At 41.0% G+C, this 24,441-nt stretch overlaps 1 protein-coding gene across 1 annotated transcript in view; it reads right to left on the bottom strand.

The window, feature by feature from the left end:
* LOC111147661 (epithelial cell transforming 2 like) overlaps positions 1 to 24,441 on the bottom strand; it is a 64,674-nt gene that overhangs the window by 15,746 nt on the left and 24,487 nt on the right. Inside the window, exons 6-13 of the mRNA XM_022503865.1 lie at positions 23,719 to 23,857; positions 21,883 to 22,051; positions 17,916 to 18,044; positions 12,896 to 12,988; positions 11,171 to 11,353; positions 9,312 to 9,415; positions 1,570 to 1,656; positions 165 to 379 (exon numbers count right to left, since the gene is read on the bottom strand). Of these exons, the coding sequence (XP_022359573.1) occupies positions 165 to 379; positions 1,570 to 1,656; positions 9,312 to 9,415; positions 11,171 to 11,353; positions 12,896 to 12,988; positions 17,916 to 18,044; positions 21,883 to 22,051; positions 23,719 to 23,857 (1,119 nt within the window). The remainder of the gene's footprint in view (positions 1 to 164; positions 380 to 1,569; positions 1,657 to 9,311; positions 9,416 to 11,170; positions 11,354 to 12,895; positions 12,989 to 17,915; positions 18,045 to 21,882; positions 22,052 to 23,718; positions 23,858 to 24,441) is intronic.

The raw sequence follows: 24,441 nt of genomic DNA, 5'->3' as shown, positions 1-24,441 counted from the left end.
GGGGCCTCCTCACTATCGGTCGCAGCCCTGTGGCGAGAGCCCTCTCTTCTGAGACGATTAGAGGCTCCACGAAGGGGCCCCTTAGTACAGCTTTTGAAACAACTAAGTGTGGGTTCTTCCAACGGCATCATGCGTATTTGAAAAAGTGCCTCTTCAGGGTTTACCTATTGAGACTTAAAATCTGCAAAATATCTGAGAAAATGATGTGGATGTTTGCAGCACTGAGAATCGCTCTGTTTGATGACAAGGCTGCTTTCAGGGGCGATACATAGACATCTCTCACAATTTCCAGCATCTGCACGTATTTTCTCTCGCTCTGTAAAAGTTCCCCAGCAACTCTCGATCGCTTCTCAGCTGAGTCCATCTGGAGCTTTCTCTCCTGTAGAAAGGCATGAGGAACTCAAAGGTTACCGGGTTACAGCCTCAAAGATCCTGAAAAGTCCAAGGTGGTAGAGAAATGACGGGCTGAAGAATCAGGCAGTGACTCACTCTATGAAATACTATAAACACACTGTTCTTGGTTAAATTTTATCTAAGGAGTTAAAAAAAAAATTGTATCCCATCTGGCAGCTGACTTGGAACCCATGTTACATTTTTATGCGTACAATTTTTTTTTTTAAATATTGGCGTTCTCCAATATTTATAATCATTTCGAATAAAGGTTTCCGTTTGGAACCTTTCGTTGTTGTCTTAAAACAAACGTCAGGTGTTTATGACCAATAGTGAGATGAGAGGCTGTCATACTCACGGCACGACCTGAGCCCCCTTGGCCTTGGTGATTCCTGGGGGTGGATCTGAGGGTGTGCGAGAGCCCATGCCGTGAGGTCCACACCTGCGCCGTGAGCAGCAGGTGGATTTGCTCAGTGTTGGGGGGATGGTGGGGAAGGAGCCCCGGATTGAGCTTTGGGGCCTGAAGGATTCATGTGTCTCTGTCCCCTGGCTGTCGGCCCTTAGGGAAGTCCGTTAAGTGTTGTAACTTGAGTTCCTCATCTACAAAATGGGGTTGTTAACGTCTACCTTAAAGGATTCCGAGAAGGAAAATACCATGATGAATTCTTTGACGAGGGGAGGGGTGAAAAGGGTGTGTGGTGCTTGAGGACAGGACAGGCCCCAGCCTCTGCCTACCTTCAGCCTCCTCCCTGCTCTACCTTTTGCAAACAGAAAGACAGGGCCCTGAAATTTATATGGGTTATACCCAGACTTTGAAGTCAGACCACCTGTCGGTGGGGTAGTTAGAAACTGTGACCCATTGCTTTAAATTCTGTCTTCGTGTCCTATTAGAAGATCCAAGTAGCACCAAGATGGTTCTTGCTCCCAAGATACACACTTGGTCCTCTTGGTTCGACTTCTTTTCAGAACAGGACTTACTCAAAAGAAAAATCTACCCTTGGATTCCCCCCTCAATTATATTTAGGATTGGGTTGTTTTTTTTTTTTTTTTTTTAATTTCCCTAAGGGAAACTTTCAAGAAAAAAAAAGAATTAACCATAATAAAGACCGAAGCCTTTTTTTTTTTTTTGGTCAGGAGCAAAACAAATGGAAAATTCTCACTGTGTAAGGATGGGCTTACCAGTTTAATCAGCATCTCCAAATTTGGATCATTTTTGCTGAGACTTGATTTTGTGTCCTGTGGTTTGTCTTCTAGAACATTTCTTTCCTGAAGATTCAATGCAAAGTTGATTATCTGGGGGCAGGCCTTGAGCTGTCTGAGCGCCCAGTGGGTGCTGTGCCCTTAGGAGTCTCCAGTAGCTGTCTGCACTCAACCACACTGTACCCCGAATACAATGAATGAAGCACTTGACACATGTGATGACTCTCTTATATTAAATCTTATGTTAAGAAAAAGAAAATAACCTTCGGCTTCCTAAGAACTACGTTATACTTGACAAACAAAATTCAGGGCAGCCCCCTTTTCCCCCGGGAGGCAGGGGACTGAGGCTCAAGGAATCCCACCCAATCCCGGCTTCTGCCTCATTCATCCCTTGTCACCTGAGGGCAAATGGCTTATCTTTTGAAATTGCCAGAAGAAAGCTCACAGCACTTTGTAAAATCCACCCCTTTTTTTTATCTAATGAAAACGTGTCAGAAACAGTTCTCATGCTCTCTCTAGACCTGTTTCCACATTTAAATATAGCTTATTCTTTCTTCACTTTCCTTGTTAGATGTTCTTGTGGCTTCCATATAAATTAGCACATTAGGAAAAAAAGTCCTGGGGCGCCTGGGTGGCTACGTGGGATAAGCCACTGACTCTTGGTTTTGGCTCAGGTCATGATCTCAGGGTTGTGAGATGGAGCCCTGTGTCAGGATCTGCACTGGGCAAGGAGCCTACTTAAGATTTTCTCTCTCACATTCCCTTTGCCCCAACTCCTCCACTCTATCTCTCAAACAAAACAAAACACAACAGTCCCACCTGCGGCCTGCAGGGTCCACCCGATCAATGGAACAATGGCCCCGAGGTTGACATTCCTGATTATCACAGCTGCCCTTCCCCGTCAGAGACAAAACTACTCATGGTAACCCCTTGAGATCTACGGGTAAGACTGGAAGAAAAACATCAATTAATAGCCAAGACTTTTTTGTTTTGCCTTACTCTCCTCAGACAAAATGGAATTTTCATTTTGTATCTGCAGCCATGCTTTATGGCTGCCTGAAGCCTTCGTGTAAGAGCCAAGGTCCCCCAGTGCAGCAGGCAGGCTTCTCCCAAGTTTGCATTTTTTTTCCCCCAAGAGAAGGTGGGGGGTAGGGGTAGGGGTTGGGGGGTGCAGGGGGAGCCAGAGAGAGAATCTCCAACAGGCTCCAGCCCAGCGCGGACTCCAAGCTCGATCTCACTACCCTGAGATCAGACCTGCAGTGAAATCAAAGGTCAGATGTTTCACTGACTAAGCCACCAGTCGCCCCTGGATGATTTTTAGATTAAGATGTCATCCCTTACTTTGTTTTCAGGTATGAATACAGAGGAAGTAACAGGAACAGCAAACTTGGTACATTTATAAAGGAACTCTTATTTTTGGGTTGGTGGGCCTTTGCCTAGGCTCTCTCCCTGAGACCTCTGATTACATGGTGGGAATTTTCCTACCTTGTCTGCCTTTTCCAGATACATCCTCAGTTATAAACAGAAGACTGAGGGGTGGGGCGGGGGGCACATAGTTAACTTCTAACTGAGAAATTGTCTGTGATGATTAATTTCCTGTCAACTTGACTGGGCCACGGGGTGCCCAGACATTTGGTCAAATCACTCTGGGTGTGTCTGTGAGGGTGTTTTTGATGAGATTGTCACCGAATTAGGTAGACTGAGTGAGGCAGCTTGCCGCTCCCTAATGTGGGTGGGCCTGATGCAATTAGTTGAATGACCATAGAATAAAAAGCCTGGACCTCCCTCAAGTAAGAGAGAATTCCTCCTGCCTGAGAGCCTTCAAACTGAGATACTGGTTTTCTCCTGCGTTTGGACTTGAATTGGAACATCAACTCTTCCTGGGTCTTGAGCCTGCCAGCTTTTGGACTAGAACTGTACTATTGGCTCTCCTGGGTGTATCTCCAGCTTATAGGCTCACCCTGCAGATTTTATGACTTCTTAGCTTCCATAATTATGTGAGCCAATTTCTTATAACAAATCTGTGTGTGTGTGTATATATACATACATGTATATATGTATGTATACATATATACATGTATATACGTATGCTATTAGCATATATGTGTATATGCATATATGTATGTATATGTGTGTATTATGTATATATGTATGCTATTAGCATATATGTGTATATGCATATATGTATATATGTATATGCATGTATATATGTATGCTATTAGCATATATGTGTATATGCATATATGTATGTATATATGTGTATATGTATATATGTATATGCATGTATATATGTATGCTATTAGCATATATGTGTATACATAGTAAACTATGTATATAGTATTCTATATACTATATAATATTATATGATATACTATACATAGTATAATATATATGGTATAGGATATTATATTCTAGTGTATATATAGCATACATATATACATACATACATACATATAAATATAAATACACACACACACACACACACACACACACACACACACACACTATTTGTTCTGGTTCTCTGGAGAACCCTGACTGGCGCGTGGTCCTTGAGAGTTTCCCGACCCAGCGCAGGGCACATGAAGCAAGCAGGGCTCTGGCTTAAGAAGGCTTGGAGGCCCCTGGAAACGTGTTAGGACTCTTCCTGGAAAGGACGCTTGTGCTTGGGAAATATAAGTCACCTTGGCGGGGAGGACAGTGAAAGCAAGGGTCCTTCCCTGGTAACGGGCGCACACCTGCGGGCCTGCCATGTTGCTGAGCGGGTCTGCAGCTGTGGCCGAGGGGACGCTGCGCCCAGCAGCCCTCCTTGCTTGCCCTTCCCTGCACTGTGCTGTCTTCGAAAGAAGTGTGAGCAGAAGCTTCCGGAATAGCAGGTTCACAGGGCAACAAATTATTTGTCTGCTTGATAGAACTCCCAGGTGTATTGCTACCAATAGTTTCCATGGGGCTGGGGGTGGCATCCCTAGCCTTCGATCATCCTAGAGCTGATTTTTCTATGAGCGTCACGTGGTTCTGAAATGACATTTTCATAGCAACCAGCTCTCTGAATGACAAGGCAATTTTCCGTGTTTTCCGAATCCTGATTATTTCGCGGAACCAAGGGGGATGGCTGGGTTCTGAACGTACTACCGGCAAAATTATTCTTGCTTGCTTGAAGAACTGGTTTTCAAAGCCACTTTTTTTTTTACTTTTAAGTATTGGAATCTCAACTAAGAAAAGAAGAACGTGCCCTTATTTCACCAAAAAAGTGTCCTAAGCTGCAAATGAAAACACTCTTTCGTCTGTGCCAGGGCTCCGCCGAGTGAGCGGATCCATGCCAATGGTGCCTGGGCGCCTCCCGCCACCCCGCCGTGCTACCCCAGTCGGTGAGGCGGCTTCCGCTCGGAGGTGGCTTAATGTCACTCTCGGTGTGAAACTACAAAACACCCTTTTTAAAAATAATAATCCGTGAAAGGGAAGTTCTTGGGAGAAATGACAAGTTGAAGCCTTTCCAAGTAGAATTATCATTATTGTTTACGAATCTATCTTTCTTTCTTTCTTTCCTTTTTTTGTTTACAAATTTCTTTTTTTTTTTTTAAAGATTTTATTTGTTTATTTGACAGAGAGAGATCACAAGTAGACAGAGAGGCAGGCAGAGAGAGAGAGAGGGAAGCAGGCTCCCTATGTATATATGTATGCTATTAGCATATATGTGTATATGCATATATGTATGTATATATGTGTATATGTATATATGTATATGCATGTATATATGTATGCTATTAGCATATATGTGTATATGCATATATGTATGTATATATGTGTATATGTATATATGTATATGCATGTATATATGTATGCTATTAGCATATATGTGTATACATAGTAAACTATGTATATAGTATTCTATATACTATATAATATTATATGATATACTATACATAGTATAATATATATGGTATAGGATATTATATTCTAGTGTATATATAGCATACATATATACATACATACATACATATAAATATAAATACACACACACACACACACACACACACACACACACACACACTATTTGTTCTGGTTCTCTGGAGAACCCTGACTGGCGCGTGGTCCTTGAGAGTTTCCCGACCCAGCGCAGGGCACATGAAGCAAGCAGGGCTCTGGCTTAAGAAGGCTTGGAGGCCCCTGGAAACGTGTTAGGACTCTTCCTGGAAAGGACGCTTGTGCTTGGGAAATATAAGTCACCTTGGCGGGGAGGACAGTGAAAGCAAGGGTCCTTCCCTGGTAACGGGCGCACACCTGCGGGCCTGCCATGTTGCTGAGCGGGTCTGCAGCTGTGGCCGAGGGGACGCTGCGCCCAGCAGCCCTCCTTGCTTGCCCTTCCCTGCACTGTGCTGTCTTCGAAAGAAGTGTGAGCAGAAGCTTCCGGAATAGCAGGTTCACAGGGCAACAAATTATTTGTCTGCTTGATAGAACTCCCAGGTGTATTGCTACCAATAGTTTCCATGGGGCTGGGGGTGGCATCCCTAGCCTTCGATCATCCTAGAGCTGATTTTTCTATGAGCGTCACGTGGTTCTGAAATGACATTTTCATAGCAACCAGCTCTCTGAATGACAAGGCAATTTTCCGTGTTTTCCGAATCCTGATTATTTCGCGGAACCAAGGGGGATGGCTGGGTTCTGAACGTACTACCGGCAAAATTATTCTTGCTTGCTTGAAGAACTGGTTTTCAAAGCCACTTTTTTTTTTACTTTTAAGTATTGGAATCTCAACTAAGAAAAGAAGAACGTGCCCTTATTTCACCAAAAAAGTGTCCTAAGCTGCAAATGAAAACACTCTTTCGTCTGTGCCAGGGCTCCGCCGAGTGAGCGGATCCATGCCAATGGTGCCTGGGCGCCTCCCGCCACCCCGCCGTGCTACCCCAGTCGGTGAGGCGGCTTCCGCTCGGAGGTGGCTTAATGTCACTCTCGGTGTGAAACTACAAAACACCCTTTTTAAAAATAATAATCCGTGAAAGGGAAGTTCTTGGGAGAAATGACAAGTTGAAGCCTTTCCAAGTAGAATTATCATTATTGTTTACGAATCTATCTTTCTTTCTTTCTTTCCTTTTTTTGTTTACAAATTTCTTTTTTTTTTTTTAAAGATTTTATTTGTTTATTTGACAGAGAGAGATCACAAGTAGACAGAGAGGCAGGCAGAGAGAGAGAGAGGGAAGCAGGCTCCCTGCTGAGCAGAGAGCCCGATGCGGGACTCGATCCCAGGACCCTGAGATCATGACCTGAGCTGAAGGCAGCGGCTTAACCCACTGACCCACCCAGGCGCCCTGTTTACAAATTTCTTAACCTCAGGTGTTTAACTGCAGCAAAATAATGGCATAAAATTGCAGCAGTCACTTTACCTTCAGGAGTAAACTGAACGCTGCCTTTGGATCACATTTTGTTGGAATAACATTTTCTTCAAAATCCTCGCTCCCTTTACCACACCTCTTCAGCAGAAAATTGGACAAAAACTCCAGAGGTTTGTCCTAAAAAATTCACCGCCCCCAACACACCAAAAGAAAAAAGAATTTTCGGTTAAAGCATTCACCTGCAAAACAAGTCAATACAGGTACCGCAGAAAAGAGAACACATTTTTAGTAGCGTTTTCTTCTTTCTACCTAAATGATAGTCTAGAAAACAAAGTATTATTCAGTCAAGGTCTGTAAATGGGACTTTGTAGTAATTTCAGTTCTCTTATTGTCATCCAGTTAGGATGCCAAGGTCTTGTGGGAAGCTCTCAGGATGGTCAGAACCAAAGTGGCCCAGAGTGGCCCACATCAGTCTCAAGGCCAGATGAGGAATGGTGACAGAGGGGAGCCTGCTTTCTCAGAGTGGGGGAGAGAAGCATGGAAGGGGCCCTTGCAGCAGGATGACAGTGCAGAACAGTCTAGGACACCCCCCCATTTGGTTCCATCTCAGGCTACAGGTTTGAGCACCCGCAAAATGACGTCATATAAAATTATTTTATTTTATTTTTTTAAAAGATTTTATTTATTTGACAGAGATCACAAGTAGGCAGAGAGGCAGGCAGAGAGAGAGGAGGAAGCAGGTTCCCCACTGAACAGAGAGCGGATGCGGGGCTCGATCCCAGGAACCTAGGATCATGACCCGAGCCGAAGGCAGAGGCTTTAACCCACTGAGCCACTCAGGCGCCCCAAAATTATTTTAAAATAATTCGGTTGGCAGTAAGAACACTGGACCTATACCAAACAATGTTTAGAAATTCTTTGGTCTGGTCTTTCAGGAGATAGTGCAAGATTTTTCAAGATCTCGGGGTCATCCTTATGACAGCCCTGGTCATTTTACTGCCCCGGCGGCCGACGGGTGGCTGGACAGTGAGGAGCTGGGTCTTCAGGGCAGACAGATCATGGCCACCTGCAGCTTCTCAGCCTCCACACTGTGCACAGCTAGCTCCAGAGATGCCTGCTGCTTCCCCAGGCAACCAACTTGAAACCAGAGCAGACCCCTGGTAGATAAAGAAGACGTACAAAGGCGATGGTAAATTCATCCACAAAGTAGAATTAACTACAGTGGAAGAGAAGGATTGCGGATCATTCCGTGGGGAACTGAAGCCCTTATATGGCATCAGGTACACTACTATTGTCCCTGTTCCTAGCCTGTTCTCCACTTCCCCAGAACAGAGCTGCATAGTCTGTGGTCCTAGAACCTCGCTGTTGTCTCAGGGCAGACAGAGGTCTTGGAAACTGTCTCTCCTCACTATTTCCTGATGCGTGGACTGACTTTTCTGGGAGAAGAGCCAAGACTGGTCTCTGAAAAAAATGCTTCTTCATGCTTCCCCAATGCCTGTCCCCAACCAAATTATTGATTTGCTTATTTCTGTTCTTTTGTGTTCTCTTTCCCTTCCTGTCTCAGCTAGCCTTTTTTGCCCTTCATCATTTCCTATCGGTTTCATGCTTACTTGTTTTTCCTATCATACTATTAATGGTTTAAACTGTTGAGTAATGTTTATGTGAATCATAAAGCCACTAACATGTTGTTTAAGGAAGTCACTTCTTTTTTTTTTATTTTTAAAGATTTTATTTATTTATTTGACAGAGAGAGAGATCACAAGTAGATAAAGAGCAGGCAGAGAGAGAGGGGGAAGCAGGCTCCCTGCTGAGCAGAGATATCCCCCCCACAATGTGGGGCTTGATCCCAGGACCCTGAGTTCATGACCTGAGCTGAAGGCAGAGACTTAACCCACTGAGCCACCCAGGCACCCCAAGGAAGTCACTTCTGACTGAAATTAATCATAAGACGGAAAACAGTGCACAATGCAAATATGTTTTAAATAACCTAGAAAAATTTTCCTGTTTAACTATTTTTTAAAAAAAGATTTTAGTTATTTATTTAAAAGAGATAGGGAGAACATGAGCAGGGGGAGGGGGAGATAGAGGGGGAGAAGCAGGCTCCTGGCTGCCCACATGGGGCTCTATCCCAGAACCCTGGGATCATGACCTGAGCTGAAAGCAGATGCATAACCAACTGAGCCACCCAGGTGCCCCTATATTTGTCTGTTTTGTGTACCTAATACATTTTGGGCCCAGAATCTCTCTGGCTGTTTTTACAACCTGATTTAATTTCTCAGAGGAAATTGTGCCTCCCAAGGGATAAACTGGTTAAAAAAAAAAAAATCAGCACAAACTAAAAATGTTCTTAAGTGTTAGGTTTTTAAAGTTTGCTTTCTTCAAAGAAACACTCACAGAATTTTCTTTTGAAAGTTCCATCAATCCATCTGCCAGAGTTTGTGCAATTTCTTGGTTATTCAGAATGTTAGCCACATGCATGTTGTCAGAAGTAAATTGCCCTGCAAATATATAAGGCCATATGCCTTGGAATTAATTTATTAATTAATAAAGATGTGATCAAGAAAACAACTTATTCCTCACAGTTGCTTTTTATTGTATTAAAAAAATGTGAAGCATAAAAATTAAAATTCTACTATGCCGTGGGGATTATCCACCATGATAAAATATGAATTGAGCAAGAGTAACTAAACATAAAGCATATTAACAACTACCCACCCTGGTGAAGCTATATTAAATAGAATCTATAAATTGGACAATAAGGAGAGAACATGTGAACATTATAAACCTTATAAGTTTCAATTTTAGATTCTCCTTCCCACCAAAATTTCCTCCTCACACCCCTGTATCTTTGAGTTCAAGACAAATACTTTGAGTCTACAGCAAATAACATACAACTATAGTTACACAGACATCTTTTTATATTTTTAATACTTTGAACAATGTGCATTGATATGCAAATAATTTTATTCCATCTAACTTCTCATTTCTTACAAATATCATCAAAGAATACTTCTATCTTGAAAAAAGCTAATTTTTTTTTCTGCTTTTCTCTTTGGTCCTTAATTATCTGTGTAAAAAAACAGGAGAAATAATTTCTATATAGCCTTATAAACTTTTTAAAATACTAGCTGAACATCTACTAAGTGTGGTCAAGCAGATAGTACATAAAATCAAGAAGACAGCTCCCTGATTTGGAGGCATTTATGTAAAGTGATGTAGGACATGCACTGACATGAAATATCCACATGCAAACACCCATTGTGTAGACAGTCATTGTGGTGATAAGGACCTCAACAGGAAGCAGGGCAAGGAGGGGAGAAGGAAGTAAGACGTAATTAAATAATGACTTAATTTCAAGGGTATTTTAGTCAGATGGGAAGAGTTAAGGGTAAGCTAAATAGGTGGTTAAAGATGGATGCGGTGGGGGCGCCTGGGTGGCTCAGTGGATTAAAGACTCTGCCTTCGGCTTAGGTCATGATCTCAGGGTCCTGGGATCGAGCCCCACATCGGGCTCTCTGCTCAGCAGGGAGCCTGCTTCCCCCTCTCTATCTCTGCCTGCCTCTTCTGCCTACTTGTGATCTCTGTCTGTCAAGTAAATAAATAAAAATCTTTAAAAAAAGATGGGGGTGGTGGTCATTTAGCCAGATGATAAGTAAACAAAACAAACCAAAAATTTCATCTTAAAGAATAGACTGATTTAGGGGAAGCTCTGGTTGACACAGAAAATGACTTCCAAGACTCTATTATGATAGATTAGCCATGTGTAGGGACTGCAAATGGGATGATAAATTCAGTGATGTCCAATAGGTTCAGCAGAGGTCCGGGGAGCCCCCACCAAACTGAATATTTTATATAGAAAATACATAGAATATAATCGTAGAACAATTTAAGTAGTGGGTGCTGTGTCTAAGAGGAGCTTAACTTTTAGAGCAGGCTGGGGTGGGAAGAAGGGCAGAGCCCTCTGGCTTAGCAAACACTCTGTGAGCTTTGTCTAGTCAACCCACTGACTGGCATAGGATTAGTAAAGCGCCACTATTTAAAAGGAACTAGCTTCAGCATTTTGAAGATGAATATACTTGTTGTCAGTGGATAGTCATTACCTTTGAAAGGAGATATGAAAAACAAAGGAAAGAAAGTTTTACTGAACAGGTATAGAAACCAACATTTGCTCGAGCCCTTCCTGCCCTGGAATTCCCTCTAGTTACGAAGGACCTTCATGATGAAACGGCAAGAGAAGCAGCGAGAGTTCTTACCTATTATCCTGGCACTGATGTTCTTCTGTAACTCCTTGAAAAGAGGACTTAACTGTTTCCTTACTGATTTCAAGGTGTCTTCCAGAAAATCTGTGAGACTGGACCACGTCTGCAGCTTTGATTCCCTGAAGTAGATGGAACAGGGAGCCCTTTCCCACGGTCGTCCCAGCCAATCACCTAGAACTGACATGATTTCTTCCTTTTAGTATTGCAGGTTGGAGCTCCGATGAAAGAATTCCTCTTGTTTACAGTACAACAAAAACTTAGTTGTGTTTACAGCAAGCTTATTCCTCTCTCTCATTAGAAGACTAAGAGAAACACCCATCATCGGCTTTCAAAGGTAAAATTAGAAGCTCCAGAAGGAATAATTTCAAATGCTACCTATCTGTTCTTTGACACAGAAGGTTGATATGTTACATTTGAGATCAAAATTGAATAGCTGTGGGATTTGTATATCAGGAAGCAGAGTGGGCAAGAAGGTGCTGCTTTTTCTTTAGATCCTAAAATGAACATACAAGAAAACCCCGCTCTGCCTGGTTTCTGCACTGTACCGTCTGAAGGCATCCTGGGCTAGCCCAACCTATGGCTTCCTACATCATGTCAGGTTGCTCTCTCTCTCTCTCTCTCTCTAAGTTTCTCTACATGACTGTAATGGGTGGTTAAAGAAATTCTCTCCTTGGAAGAAAAGAAATTCTATCCTTGGAAGTCAATTACTGGATGATGCTGGGACATGTTAAATCTGATTTTGTGTCCTCAATGGATAGAGAGCCTTATTTGATTCTGCTTCCCCCTTTTCACTGATAAACATGAGCAACTCTTTATGACATGCTTTCCTAGAAGAAAACTAAGAAGATGAAAGGGAAAAGGAAGATGAACCGAAGGAAGAGGAGATAGAGGAGGAGAAAAGGAAGAAGAGCTGCCCCATAAAAATCAGTGTTTGCTCCCTGCTCCCCGCTGCAAGGCTGCCGTCCTCTCTGCAGGAGGCCCAGTGTGTTGTCTAGCACTTGGTCCTGTAGCTACAGAGCTGAAATTAACAAGTGAGTTCTGCTACAAAAATCTAGCAGGTCAATGTGCTTTTCTGTAGATACGTGGAATCTTTTCCCTTACAGGTTTCCAGTCATGCCAGTTCTCCCCAGGTTTGAAAGTCCCTTAGAATATGGGATTAGAGACGTCATGCTTTATGTGGTTTCTACGTGGTCCCAAACCCTATGTAATAGGAGGCCAGGGAGTTTTAAAGGGGAAAATGGTTCTTGTTACTTTAGCAGAGCAGTGTGGTTTTTTTGTTGGTTAGCCAATGTTACATTCGCATTTAATATCTGCAGCTTCAGTATCTAAGTGAAACTAATTCCAGGTGTATATTTTATCCTTGTTTTTCCTCTCAGATAATGCAGTTGAACTGGAACCTGAGCAAGCCTTCACTCTCTCTTCAGAGCTGCCGTTCTAATTTCCAAAGGAAACCACATTGATTCCGTCTCACTAAGAATTGCTCTTGGTACTTGTTATTTCTCTAGATCAGCAACTATTCATCTTTAACTATTAAAAATGATGTTTTCAACAGGGTTTGTGTACATGATGGTTTGAAGCAAATATTTGTAATAAATAATCCCTTTCTAAGCACTTGATAGGACAGTGGGCAGTGGGAAATGACACAGTTTGGGTAGTGACAGCATTCCTTTTGAGAGGGGATGGAAGACAGTCACGTGGTCAGCCCCCACATACACTTACTGTGCTGGTAAGAGCCGGTTGCAATTCCAGTAGGGGCAGTAAAGAACGTGCCAGTTAGTTGAGACAGCTGGGAAAGAACTTCCAGTCCTGCCTCTGCAGAGTCAAAAACACTTTCATTGGTTTACTCACAGGTTTTCCCTTGGAACCATTAAGCATTACTTAGGAACGCTAAGCTGGCCAAGCAAGACTGCTAGGATTTCTCATCTTCAATTCAAATCCCTATGGAACAGTCCGTAAGCACTTTATAGCCCACCGCTAAGTGCTGAAGTCCAGACGCTTAATTAACGAGGACTAAACAACAGAGTAGAGAGACCGTGCAGGAAGACTGACCTGGTGCATATTTTCAAAGTCGGAATACTCAGGACAGAGACAGAGAAAAGTCTACGTATATTTTCTAAAATAGTCTGACTCAAAGGAGATGTCTCCTAAGAGGACAAATTTGAAACTGTTGGAACCGCTCAATACGATGGTCAAACTTGAGTGTGGCATTAATTTCACCCCACCTTCAGCGACCCGGCATAAAGATTGGATTCATCATATAGAAGGAATTACTTTGATCGAAATTAATACACTGGGTTATATTTCTTAATTCTTTGTGGTCTAAGAATAAACAATTACTCCAAATTGGTTGGAACAAGATGGCAGTGGCTGAAAGGTTGGGATGTCTCTCATTTATTGGGGTCTAATCTTTTAATTGGAATGGATCAAAGAAATCAAATAGAGTCCCTAGGTATACCTACATCTGTGTAGTCAGTTGGTTTCAACAAAGATGCAAATCAAATGCACTGAGAAAAGGATAGTCTTTACAAGGAATGGTGCTAGAAAAATTAGATATCCATAAGTTAAAAAAAAAACAAACACGAAACTTCAACCCATACTTCTAAAACTCTATGAACAAATAAACAAATAAGTCAACGGTTCAGAAATCTAAAAGTCAAAACTATAAATAGTTTAGAAGAAATTCTTTATTTCTAAAATAAAGAAAATCTTGTGAACTTCAGTCAGATAGTGTCCAGATACAACATTAAAACTATAACCTAAAAAAAAATAAATTTGACTTCACAAAAATTAAGAACTTCATCTCTTCAAAAGGGACCGTTCGGAGAAGAAAAACATAAGTCACAGAGTGAGAGAAAATATTTGTAAATGCCTTTTCTAGAATACATAAAGAGTTCTCAGTAAGAAAACAACCTAATTTTAAAAATGAGCAGAAGATTAGGACAGACAGCCACAAACGAAAACCAATGAGTGGCAGGTAAGTGCATGAAAAGATGTTCAGCATCATCAGTCATGAAGCAAATGCAGATTCAAACCCCAATGAGATACTCCGGCACTCCCACGTGCGCGGCTAACCTTAACAAGACTACATACCTGTGTGGGATACTACACAACTAGAGTTCTCATACATTGCTTGTGGAAATGTAAAATTATACAACTACTCCGGAAAACAGTTCAGCCAGTGTTTAAAAAGTTAACACCTATCATATTGACCCAGCCATTCCAGTCCTAGGTATTTATCCAAGAGAAATAAAAGCATATGTTCACACATAGTTTCATAGCTACTTTCTGTGTTAGGACCCGGGAACTGGAAAGAACTCAAATATCTATCAACAAGTGACTGAATAAACAAATTGTGGTATATACGTACAATGCAATAGTTCCTAGCAATAAAAAAAAAACAAGGAGCCATTGATACTAGCATCAAACAGAGGAATCTAAAATGATTCTTCTGAGTGAAAGAAGCCTGACAAAAAAGAATGCACGGTGTATGGTTCCATTTATAGAAAATTCTATAAAATACAAACTAATGCATTGTGAAAGAGAGGAGATCTTTCACAATGTGGTTAATTCAGGATGGGGATAGGGAGAAGCAGGAGGAAAAAACTGCAGACTGGCATGAGGAAAATTTGGGGAGTGGTGACTATGTTCCTTATCTTGATTATTTTATGGTTTCACATAAAATATTTTCACATGTCAAAATTTATCTAAATGCACACTTTAAATATGTACAATTTATCTTACATTATTTAGACCTTGATAAAGCTGCTTGAAATTTTTTTAATTTTATTTATTTTATTATTTATTTTAGAGAGAGACTGTGAGTGATCAGGGGGGAGGGGCAGAGGGAGAGGGGGAGAGAGAGAATCTGGAGTAGAGCCTCGCTAAGTAGCAGCCGCAGCAGCACCTGGGAACTTGTCAGAAATGAAAATTCTCAGCCCCCATGCCAGACATGGTGAGCGAGAAGTGCTAGGATGAGATCCAGTGCTGTGTACTTTCATAAGCCTTCTAGGTGACTCAGACAGACATTACCACTTGAGAAGCAGGGATATAGTCACTATGGAGGTGTATCTAGGTTGAGTGTATACAGGTGAGGGAAAGTTTATGGTCTCGCTTTCTCTCTTTTTAGCCCAGGAGCTGGCACTACAGGTGTTCCTGGTTTGATAGGAATGACCGAAGAAAGAGGGAGGGCTGACGCTGTCGGAGAGAACTGAGTGTGGGAATGTGGTCGTGAGGAGGTGAAAGGGGGTGGGATACAGAGCGCAAGTGGGTGCTGATTTGAGCAGGGCTGCTTCTTCCATCGGGACAGAAGGGAAGACAGAGAATGAAGGTAAGAGGTGGGGTACGTGGTGGGTTTGGTGGTGGGAGGGAAATTCGGGCGTTTTCTCAGGGCAGTAAAAGGTGAGGTCAACAGCTGAGAGAGAGGTTCTCGAGAGATGGATGAAGGAGGGGAGGGGATGATGTAGTCCTCTCAGAGAGTGGGAAAGAAATTTACCAAGGGAAGGTGGGGGGATTAGTTGTCAGTGCCGCAATCGCATTTGATATTTATGGCAGTGAAGTCAGGTTAGATGAATAAGAAAAGCCACAGCACTGTTTTCAACCCAGCGGCTTCGTGCAGGCAGCGGAGAGCATGCCGACGGTGGTGTTTAAGGAGCACTGGAGTTCAGCCGGAGAAAGGGAGACAAAGAAGTTCAGATTCTTTGCAACAGAGTAATGATAACGACAACCATTGAATGCAGGTTTAACAAAGAAGGAGCAGAGGATGGAGACGTGGGGACAAGAGAGTGGAAACGTGCGAGTGTGTGCATTGGAGGTCTTGAGGCAAAGAGCTGACACAGTAGGAGTATTTGGAACATGGATGTTTGGAATATTTGGTGCATGTTTTGGAGGTGGTACTCAGAGAAAAATGTTGGAGATCAAGCTCTCGGAGGCCTTACAGCTACTGGGATGATAAGCTCCTGAGTGATGCCTGAGGTGGCAGAAAAGAGATTTTTGGACTGAGAAGCTGAGTTCTTTCATCTGAAGCAGGGTCTTGATGGCTTGTCCAGGTGGAAATTGTGTTTGATGAGTTCAGGGGATGATTTGGGGGCCAAAATGGTGGTGAGAAATTTGCTGTTCAGTGCCATCAACTTTCACTTGAGACAATTTTTAAGTCACTAAATCTATTGTTCGTCCCCCCTTTTGCCCTATTCCTGATCCCTTTCAATGCCTTATTTTCCCAAATCCTTTCTTTATCTTCTACTCCAGTTAAAATATTTCCTTTGCAGGGCGCCTGGCTGGCTCAGTTGGTGGAGCGTGGGACTCTTGATCTAGGGTTCTAAGTTTGAGACCCTCGTTGGCTGTAGAGATTACTTAAAAAAATAAAATCTTAAAAAAAAATTGCTTTACTTTCCTTACAAAAGTAATACTAGTTCATTACAGAAAATAGGGACAAATAGGAGATAAAAGGAAAGGAAAAATAATAAAAGGAAAGAAAAGCCCCTTATCCAACTGTTGTTAATACATTTCGTATATATCCTTCCAAACCCTTATCTATATCCTGCCGCCCTCCCCCACGCACGCACAGGTTTTAAGCAAAGGAATTCCACGCTCCATATTCTGATTTCAAAAGTAGGAAACCTGAAAAACACATCTGGAGATAGATGCTGTTAATAATTGTGTTATATTTCCTCCTAGATTTTTCTATGCATATTGTCTTTAGTTAAGATTACATTAATTGTCATAACTGTGTAAAAAAATTTTTTTATGATTTTATAATTTGTTTTCTTTTAAACCCCTTCCCATCCTTTTGTTTTCCCTTTCCCCTGGTTGAAGCCTGCCAGAGGCATACTTGGCATGTACGAACAGTTCAGGGAAATGAGAGGATTAGAGCGAACTTTAAAACTCACAGTTCCCTAAGGAATGGGAATAAGAAACTGTTTGAGAAAATTTAATTTTATACTCCCTCTGCCTTGCTCTGCTTGGCATTAAAAAAAAAAAAGAAAAGCCCATGAATGCAGAGCTTTTATTGAACAGATGTCTAAAAAGCGAATTTGTCTTAATGTTTCTAGAGTTTCTCTTCAAGTACTGAAATCAACTTTGAGTTCTAGGGACTGATATTAGACAGATGGGCACTTAAAATGATATCAGACCTCTGGGATCAGCAACCAGTCTCCTCTTTACCAAGCACTTGGCTGTTTTTAATATTCAAATATTATTTAAGTCTTTATTTTTATTGTATTTTTAAGTGTATTTATTATAAGTATTTACATTATTTTGATACAAGTCTTGAGGGTAAGGTGCTATTATACTAACTTTCATATGAGGAAACAGGCCCATAAACTTGCCTAAGGCCACACAGCTCAAGTGGCATGAGTGGGATTCAAGCCCAAGGTCCTTGGTCACCAAGTTCATGCTCACTCCTTCTAGGTTCAGAACACAGCAGGGAGGCTTTTCTCAGACCAACTGATTATGGGTTCAGACATTTTCCCCTGTGTAGCAGAGGCTGGTTTTATTATATTTTCCAGAAGAGCTACGGATAATATCCCTGGCTGGCTCATGTCACTAGTAACCTTATTCTGCAGGGACAGTTTCCTCAGACCACTAACCCCAGCTCTTTCCCCCTTAAATACCTGAGGGTATGAGGTGTAAGAGAAAAAGAAAAAAAAGAGTAAAATGTGACTGAATCATTTGAACTGAAGGCATTTCAAAAATTCCCAAAATATCACTGGGGTAGGCATGACCACTGCCTTTGAAAACTGACCTGATGCTCCAAGAGGTACAAAGAGGTCCACATGACCCCCTTCTTCTTCAGGGGCCACATAGCTTCCTAGTTTCTCCCAGAAGTCTCTCACTTCAGGTCTCAATAAGTTTCCAATACCAATTTTATAACCTGAGGAAAAACTCAAAATGTCATATTGGTTTGTAACTTTATCATGAGCAGAAACTCTTAGCACTCTGGGAAAATGCAATCCTAATTCAAAAAGCTAGAGTCTGGGGGCGCCTGGGTGGCTCAGTGGGTTAAAGCCTCTGCCTTCAGCTCAGGTCATGATCCCAGAGTCCTGGGATCGAGCCCCGTGTGAGGCTCTCTGCTCAGCAGGGAGCCTGCTTCCTCCTTTCTCTCTGCCTACCTCTCTGCCTACTTGGGATCTCTGTCTGTCAAATAAATAAATAAAATCTTAAAAAAAAAAAGCTAGAGTCTGCTCGTAAGAGCCTGATCTGGAGCTTGCCCATGCTCTCATGCTGCACCATATTAGGGCCACAAAAGGACTCCTGCATGGCCCACACTCTCCTTCATGTTGTGGGATTTACTGGATGCTGTGCACTTAGTTTTAGGACCTTGTCTCTCGGCCTTCACTGAGCAACAGTGTGCATTAGCAGGCTCCCGGCGGTGTCGGGGAAGGTGGCCAGTCACGTCCTGCCATGTTTGCCACCAAGTTGCAAAGTGAAGATGTCAGCCAAAAAAATAAGTCATTCAGAACAGAAGACTCCCAGAAGGTGGTAAACATCACTGAAACTCTTACTTCCTGGGACTTCTGTATGATGATTCAGTGAATCTCTATGTGTCTAGGCCCATTTCTAAAGGTGTCCCGGAGACTCTGAATTCTTAAATCCCAGGAATGAAGTGAAAACAAAGTCAGGCAAGAATCCCAACACTTCACTTCTTTCCATCGAGACATCTAGGTACAGAATGGAAGGACCTCTTCAGATGCCTGGAGTAAGAGATTTCATTTTGTTGTTGGTTTTTTTTTTTAAGACAAAAGCTCCTGGGGAAACACCATGATTATTAAAAGGGAAACTTTAGTTTTCAGTTATTTTGTTATGTTACTCTTGATTTAAAAAAAAAAAAAAACCAGCGTGGGACGCCTGGGTGGCTCGGTCAATTAAGCATTCGACTCTTGAATTCCATTCAGGTCATGATCTCAGAGTGTGAGACTCAGCCCTGCATCCGCTCTGTGATGGGCGTGTAGCCTACTTAAGATTCTCTCTCTCTCCCATTACTATCTCTCTTTCTCTCTCCCCCAACCCCCCTTAATAAATAAATAAATAAAGAAAACAAAAGGCAAAGTTTGGAAATCTTTCTCATGTGCAGAACAAAAAGTCTGAGATGTTAGAAAACCCTAACGGGTCCTTCTACTCCATGAGAGGTAAACCTACTACACTACAGTATAAATTTGTAATCAATACCTCTCCTCTCCGTCATTTAGAGAAAAGCTACCATGTAATTAATCATAAATATAAACCCCACACAACAACTAGTGCTGTGCTTTACTTTTGGGCGAATATATAAAATTTGATGTGGAATACAACTTGTTTCAGGCATAGGTAAACTAAACAAGAAAAGACAAAATAAGGTAACAATAAATCAAAAGTAGTTTATTTTGTTAATAAAATTTACTAAAACTATTCCAAGCATGCTGAATTCTAGCGGTAAGCAAGTCTTCTTGTTCAGCTATAGGCCCCAAGAGTTAAAACCAGAAATAGACAAGACTGCTTAACTCATGCTTCAATGAAAACCCATTATGCATATTTCTTTTTGCACTTTCTCGAGGAATTGATGAGATGTTTTGCAATGACTGGAGCATTCCAATCAGAAGGGAAAGCCCTGATAGCAACGGAATGCCTAGAAGACCACATACCCCCAGGTCCCTTTCCCTGCCTGTGACCGTGGGCTGAATATATCCCTACCCCCACTCAGGATCACGTGCTGCCTGCCTGCTCCCTGGCACGTACCCCGCTGAACTTGTCTCCATAAAACTCCAGTGTCTATCTTGCAGGTGGAGAGGTCAATTGTTAAGGGTTGAGCCTGCCACCTCCCCTGGCTACTGGCACCCAAAATAAGTTTTTTTCCAAACCCTTGTCTCTTGCACTCAAGAGACAACGCACTTCACTTGCCAGGAAATTTATCCGAGTTTGTTAGGCAACAGTGTTGACAAACCCAGCCAGGAGCTAAGCTTTCCAATCGTACAGCCCTCTTGGGATTCCCCCAGATGGAGTAGTTGGCCCCGGCAGAGCACTAGGCTTTCCTGCTCGTTTCCTGAGTTAGCAGCTGGGACAGATCACTGGATAAAGTAGCCACAGAGACAGTATTTGATGGGTGATTCAGGTACCCACTGTGCCATTTTAGGGGGTCCCCACCAGCTGGATCCTTGACCATCTTATTCCCTTTCTCCCCTCCTCTCACAAAGATGGAAGATTTCATGCTAGTAAACCTTAAAACCATTCTATCTTAGGTATAACAAGGAAAGATGTAAGTTATAGTATAAAGAAGAGTAGAAGCTGAAAATTTAATTCTAAAACAGTCATCATCTCCTTCCCTATGAGAAGGATAACCATTGGCATTTTTAAAAGATGATCCTTAAAGAGTTAATGGTATCAGCCAATCCTTTTCTTTGTGGAATAAGCCATTTGGAAGTATAATAAATGCTGTTCGGGTACACCAACTTATAGATCATGGGTTTTGCTGCTATTAAAATTGCTACACTTTCATCAAACTTGAAACTTTTGTGCATCAAAGAACACAATAAATAGAGTAAAAGGCAGCATACAGAACCGGACAAAATATTTGCAAACATCTTATAGGATTAATATCTAAACTGTATAAAGTATGTCTAAACTCAATGGAGAATATCAAATAAACCCATCAGAAAATGGGCAAAGGACTTCAATAGATGTAGATAAAGAAGATATACAAATAGCCAATATGCATACGAAAAAAATGTTCAACATCACTAATCAGTAGACAAATGCAAATCAAAGCCATAATGAATATCACCTTAAACCCATCAAGATAGTTACTGTCAACTAAAAACAAACAAAAACACAGAATATAACAAATGTTGGTGAGGATGTGAAGAAATTGGAGCCCTTGTGCACTGTTGGTGGGAGTGGAAAATGGTATAGCCACATGGAAAATAGTATGGAGGTTCCTCAAAAAATTAAAAATAAAATTACCATGTAATTCTGCAATCCTATGTATGGATATATATCCAAAGCAATTTACAGTAGAATCTCAAAGAACTGTCTGCACACTCAGTGTTCATAATAGTGCTATTCCCGATAGCCAAGAGGTGGAAGCAAGCTAAATGGCCATCAGCAAATGAAAGGATAAACAAAATGTGGTCTATACAGACAATGGAATATTATTCATCCTTAAAAAGTGAAGGAAATCCTATCTTAAGCTACAACGTGGATGAAACTTGATGACATTATGTTAAGTAAAATAAGCCAGTCACAAAGTGAAATACTGTATGTTTCACTTATGTAAGGTACGTAAAGTTGTCAAATTCATAGGAACAGAAAGTAGAATGGTAGTTCTTAGGGGTGGGAATAAGCGGGAAAAAGGAAGTTCTTATTTAATGGTGTGATGCTTAATTTTACATGTCAACTTGACTGGGCCATGGGGGTGCTCAGATATTTGGACAAACAGAATTTTGAATGTGTCTGTGAGTGTGTTTGGGAATAAGGTTAATGTTTGACTAGACAGACTGAGTAAAGCAGATTACTCTTCCCAGTATGGGTGGGTCTCACCCAATCCATTGAAGGCCTGAATAGAAGAAAAGGGCCGACCCTCCCTTGAATAAGAGGGAACTCCTCCAGTATGACTGCTTTGAGCTGGGATATCAACTCTGTTAGCAAATTGAAACTTAAATACTGTTCTGAAGGTCATACATGTAGACAAAAACCACATTCGTGCAAAGTTGGTTGTTGCTTTCAATCTCCAGGCTTACCTTGGAGTAAATTGATTTCTCTGCTGTCTCCATCACTAAATATCCCCATACTCTGTACCTTCTGCCCATCCAGAGCTTTTTCTATGAGATAAAGCAGGCTCTCCAAGGTTAAGCCGCTATATTCGTACACCACAAAAATGATACCTGCCTTAATGCTCTCCACCACCATCTAGAAAATGAAACCAAAGCCCATTATTTTAGAATATTTATTCACAAAATAAATAAAATGGGCATGTAATCTGCTGTGATTTTTAAACACTTTTTTTCCAGAAATTATAGAAAGAGGAAGATAAGCTTTATCATTTGTTGGTTTGTTTTTCAATGATTTTATTTCTTTTTTAATTATGAGAAGAAAATTAAGTACACTTGTAACTCCAGCACTCAGAGATAAATATTATAACAAGTTAAATTATTTTCTTCCAGCCTTTTTATCATTGTACATACCCATGAAGAGACATAGATGCATCTCTTAAAAAAATAATCAAATTGAGATAATATGATTTTGCAATGGACTTTTAAAATAGATTTAAAGTTTTCCTCTTAATCATGAATTTCTGAATTATCAATATTGATTGATTAAATATTTTCCATTTAAATAAATACGAAAACCACTATGCTTTGAACTCAGCAACCAAATAAACTTTTCATTATGGTAACGTTAATTCACTAGCAGGAGACAGTTTGGAAAGTCATTAAGTCAATGATTTTTTTTTTCTCCCAAACCTCATGCAACTTCCTGAAGGTCTCAGTTCAAATTGAGCAGAGGACTACCACCTGGTTATGTCCTGTTTTTTGCCTAAGCACCCAACACATTCATAATAAAAAAAAGTAATCATGGCATAGACTTATGTAAAGAAGACAAATAGGAAAATGAACTTACTTTGAACTAGATTTTTCACCCATACTCTGTCACTGGTTATCCTTTGTGCCCAGCCTGATGCCCATTATTAAACATTAGGAAACTATTTGGGGCCCACATGGAGGTCAAAACTCTGATCTTGCTTTCATATGGATCCCCGGAGCTGGCTGGTTATAAATGATCTGAGTCAATTTCTAGATGCCCAGAAAGAATACTGATTTCGTATCTTGAAAGCAACCATTTTGTTACAAGGAGGAAATTTTTTAAAAACTTTCTAAGTAGGCCAATGAATGGAACCTACGGAATGTCATCCCTTACATATGTCCCTCTTTGCGCGTCATATATACACACATATATGTGCATGTCATAGACACACATGTGTGTCGTATATCCATTGTGTCATATATGCATATACACATACTCACGTATCTATAAAAATACATGCTTCTATGTCTTTATTGTGCTTCCTTCATTTTTATTACTTATATTCAAATTAAAATATATAACTTTATTATAAAAAGAACATAATTTAATGTCACCTCCCTGAATAGACCACAAAATAGGATTTCTGACATTTTTCTTGTGAGAAATGATGGTTATATGATAGTATTTAGTTCCTTGGGCATTGCAAAGAGGTTTTAAAATAATTCTTAATCACCTTGCTCTTTTTTGGGATAAGTGCGACAAATTCAGTTCAATAAGAATTCACCAGATACTTAACTAAATGCAAGGTAGTTTTGGCCTCTAATGCTTTTTTTAAAGTAATTTTGATTTATGGTTATCTTTATTGCTTCTGATTTTTTAAAAGTGCTCTGGGTCTGTAAATTTCCACTTAGACCATGTTCCTTTTAGAAGAGGAATCATTTTCATACATATGGAGGCCAAAAGATTGTTACACATCCTCTCATCTAGATGAAAAACAAAACAAAACAAAACACCCAATTCAGAAAAGGGCAGGCCTCCTAACATACTCTTACCTCAAATGCAGGAATCCGAGATGATATTAGTAAGAAGTAGGGCTGTGACGCATATGAAGAGCTGTCATCATTTTTCTGAACTCCACGCCAAGTCTTCTTCAATAATGAAGGGTAGGAATGGCTTCCAGAAACATTGCTTCTGTAGGGAAAAGAAGGGAATAAGTGAAGTGTAAATTTCCTATTAACTGGATTTTGATAACTGAGCACCAAAGTGTTGTCTGGGCATCAGTTATACTGAACAAGGCACGTGGCCTTTCGGAACTCAGTCGCTCTCTGCAGTTTTGGGGGACAACAGCAAATGGGGCTCCGGGGTGGGGTAGGGCCAGAGCTGGCTTCTGGGCCTCTTTTCCTCCATTCATGGGATACTGGAAAGGTCTCCTGGAACTAATTTAGCTTTGTTGGGCACTTAAAATGAATGTAGTGACATACTGAGGGGTTCAAAATGACATTTTAAAAGAACAGCTGAGAGATTTAAAAATTTTCTAGATCATCTGGTTCTCCCAGCTTTCTAAATAATGTCTCCATTCTCTTACCCTTACTCCCACATTCCCATTTGGATACACTTACTCCAGGAAAATCAATTCTGAAAACAAAAATGTTACTTTTGTTCAATAAATTGCCCAGAAAATGTACTACATCATAGCCTCTTTGCAGGGCCAAGAATATTTGAAATATAAAATTTGAATGTTACAGATTTCCCTCAGAAAACATGTCAAAGACCAC

This window comes from Enhydra lutris, unplaced genomic scaffold (assembly GCF_002288905.1).
Source record: "Enhydra lutris kenyoni isolate GAN:26980312 unplaced genomic scaffold, ASM228890v2 scaffoldscaffold17, whole genome shotgun sequence".
Classification (NCBI taxonomy): Eukaryota; Metazoa; Chordata; class Mammalia; order Carnivora; family Mustelidae; genus Enhydra; species Enhydra lutris.
This window is presented reverse-complemented; position numbering and strand designations above follow the sequence as displayed.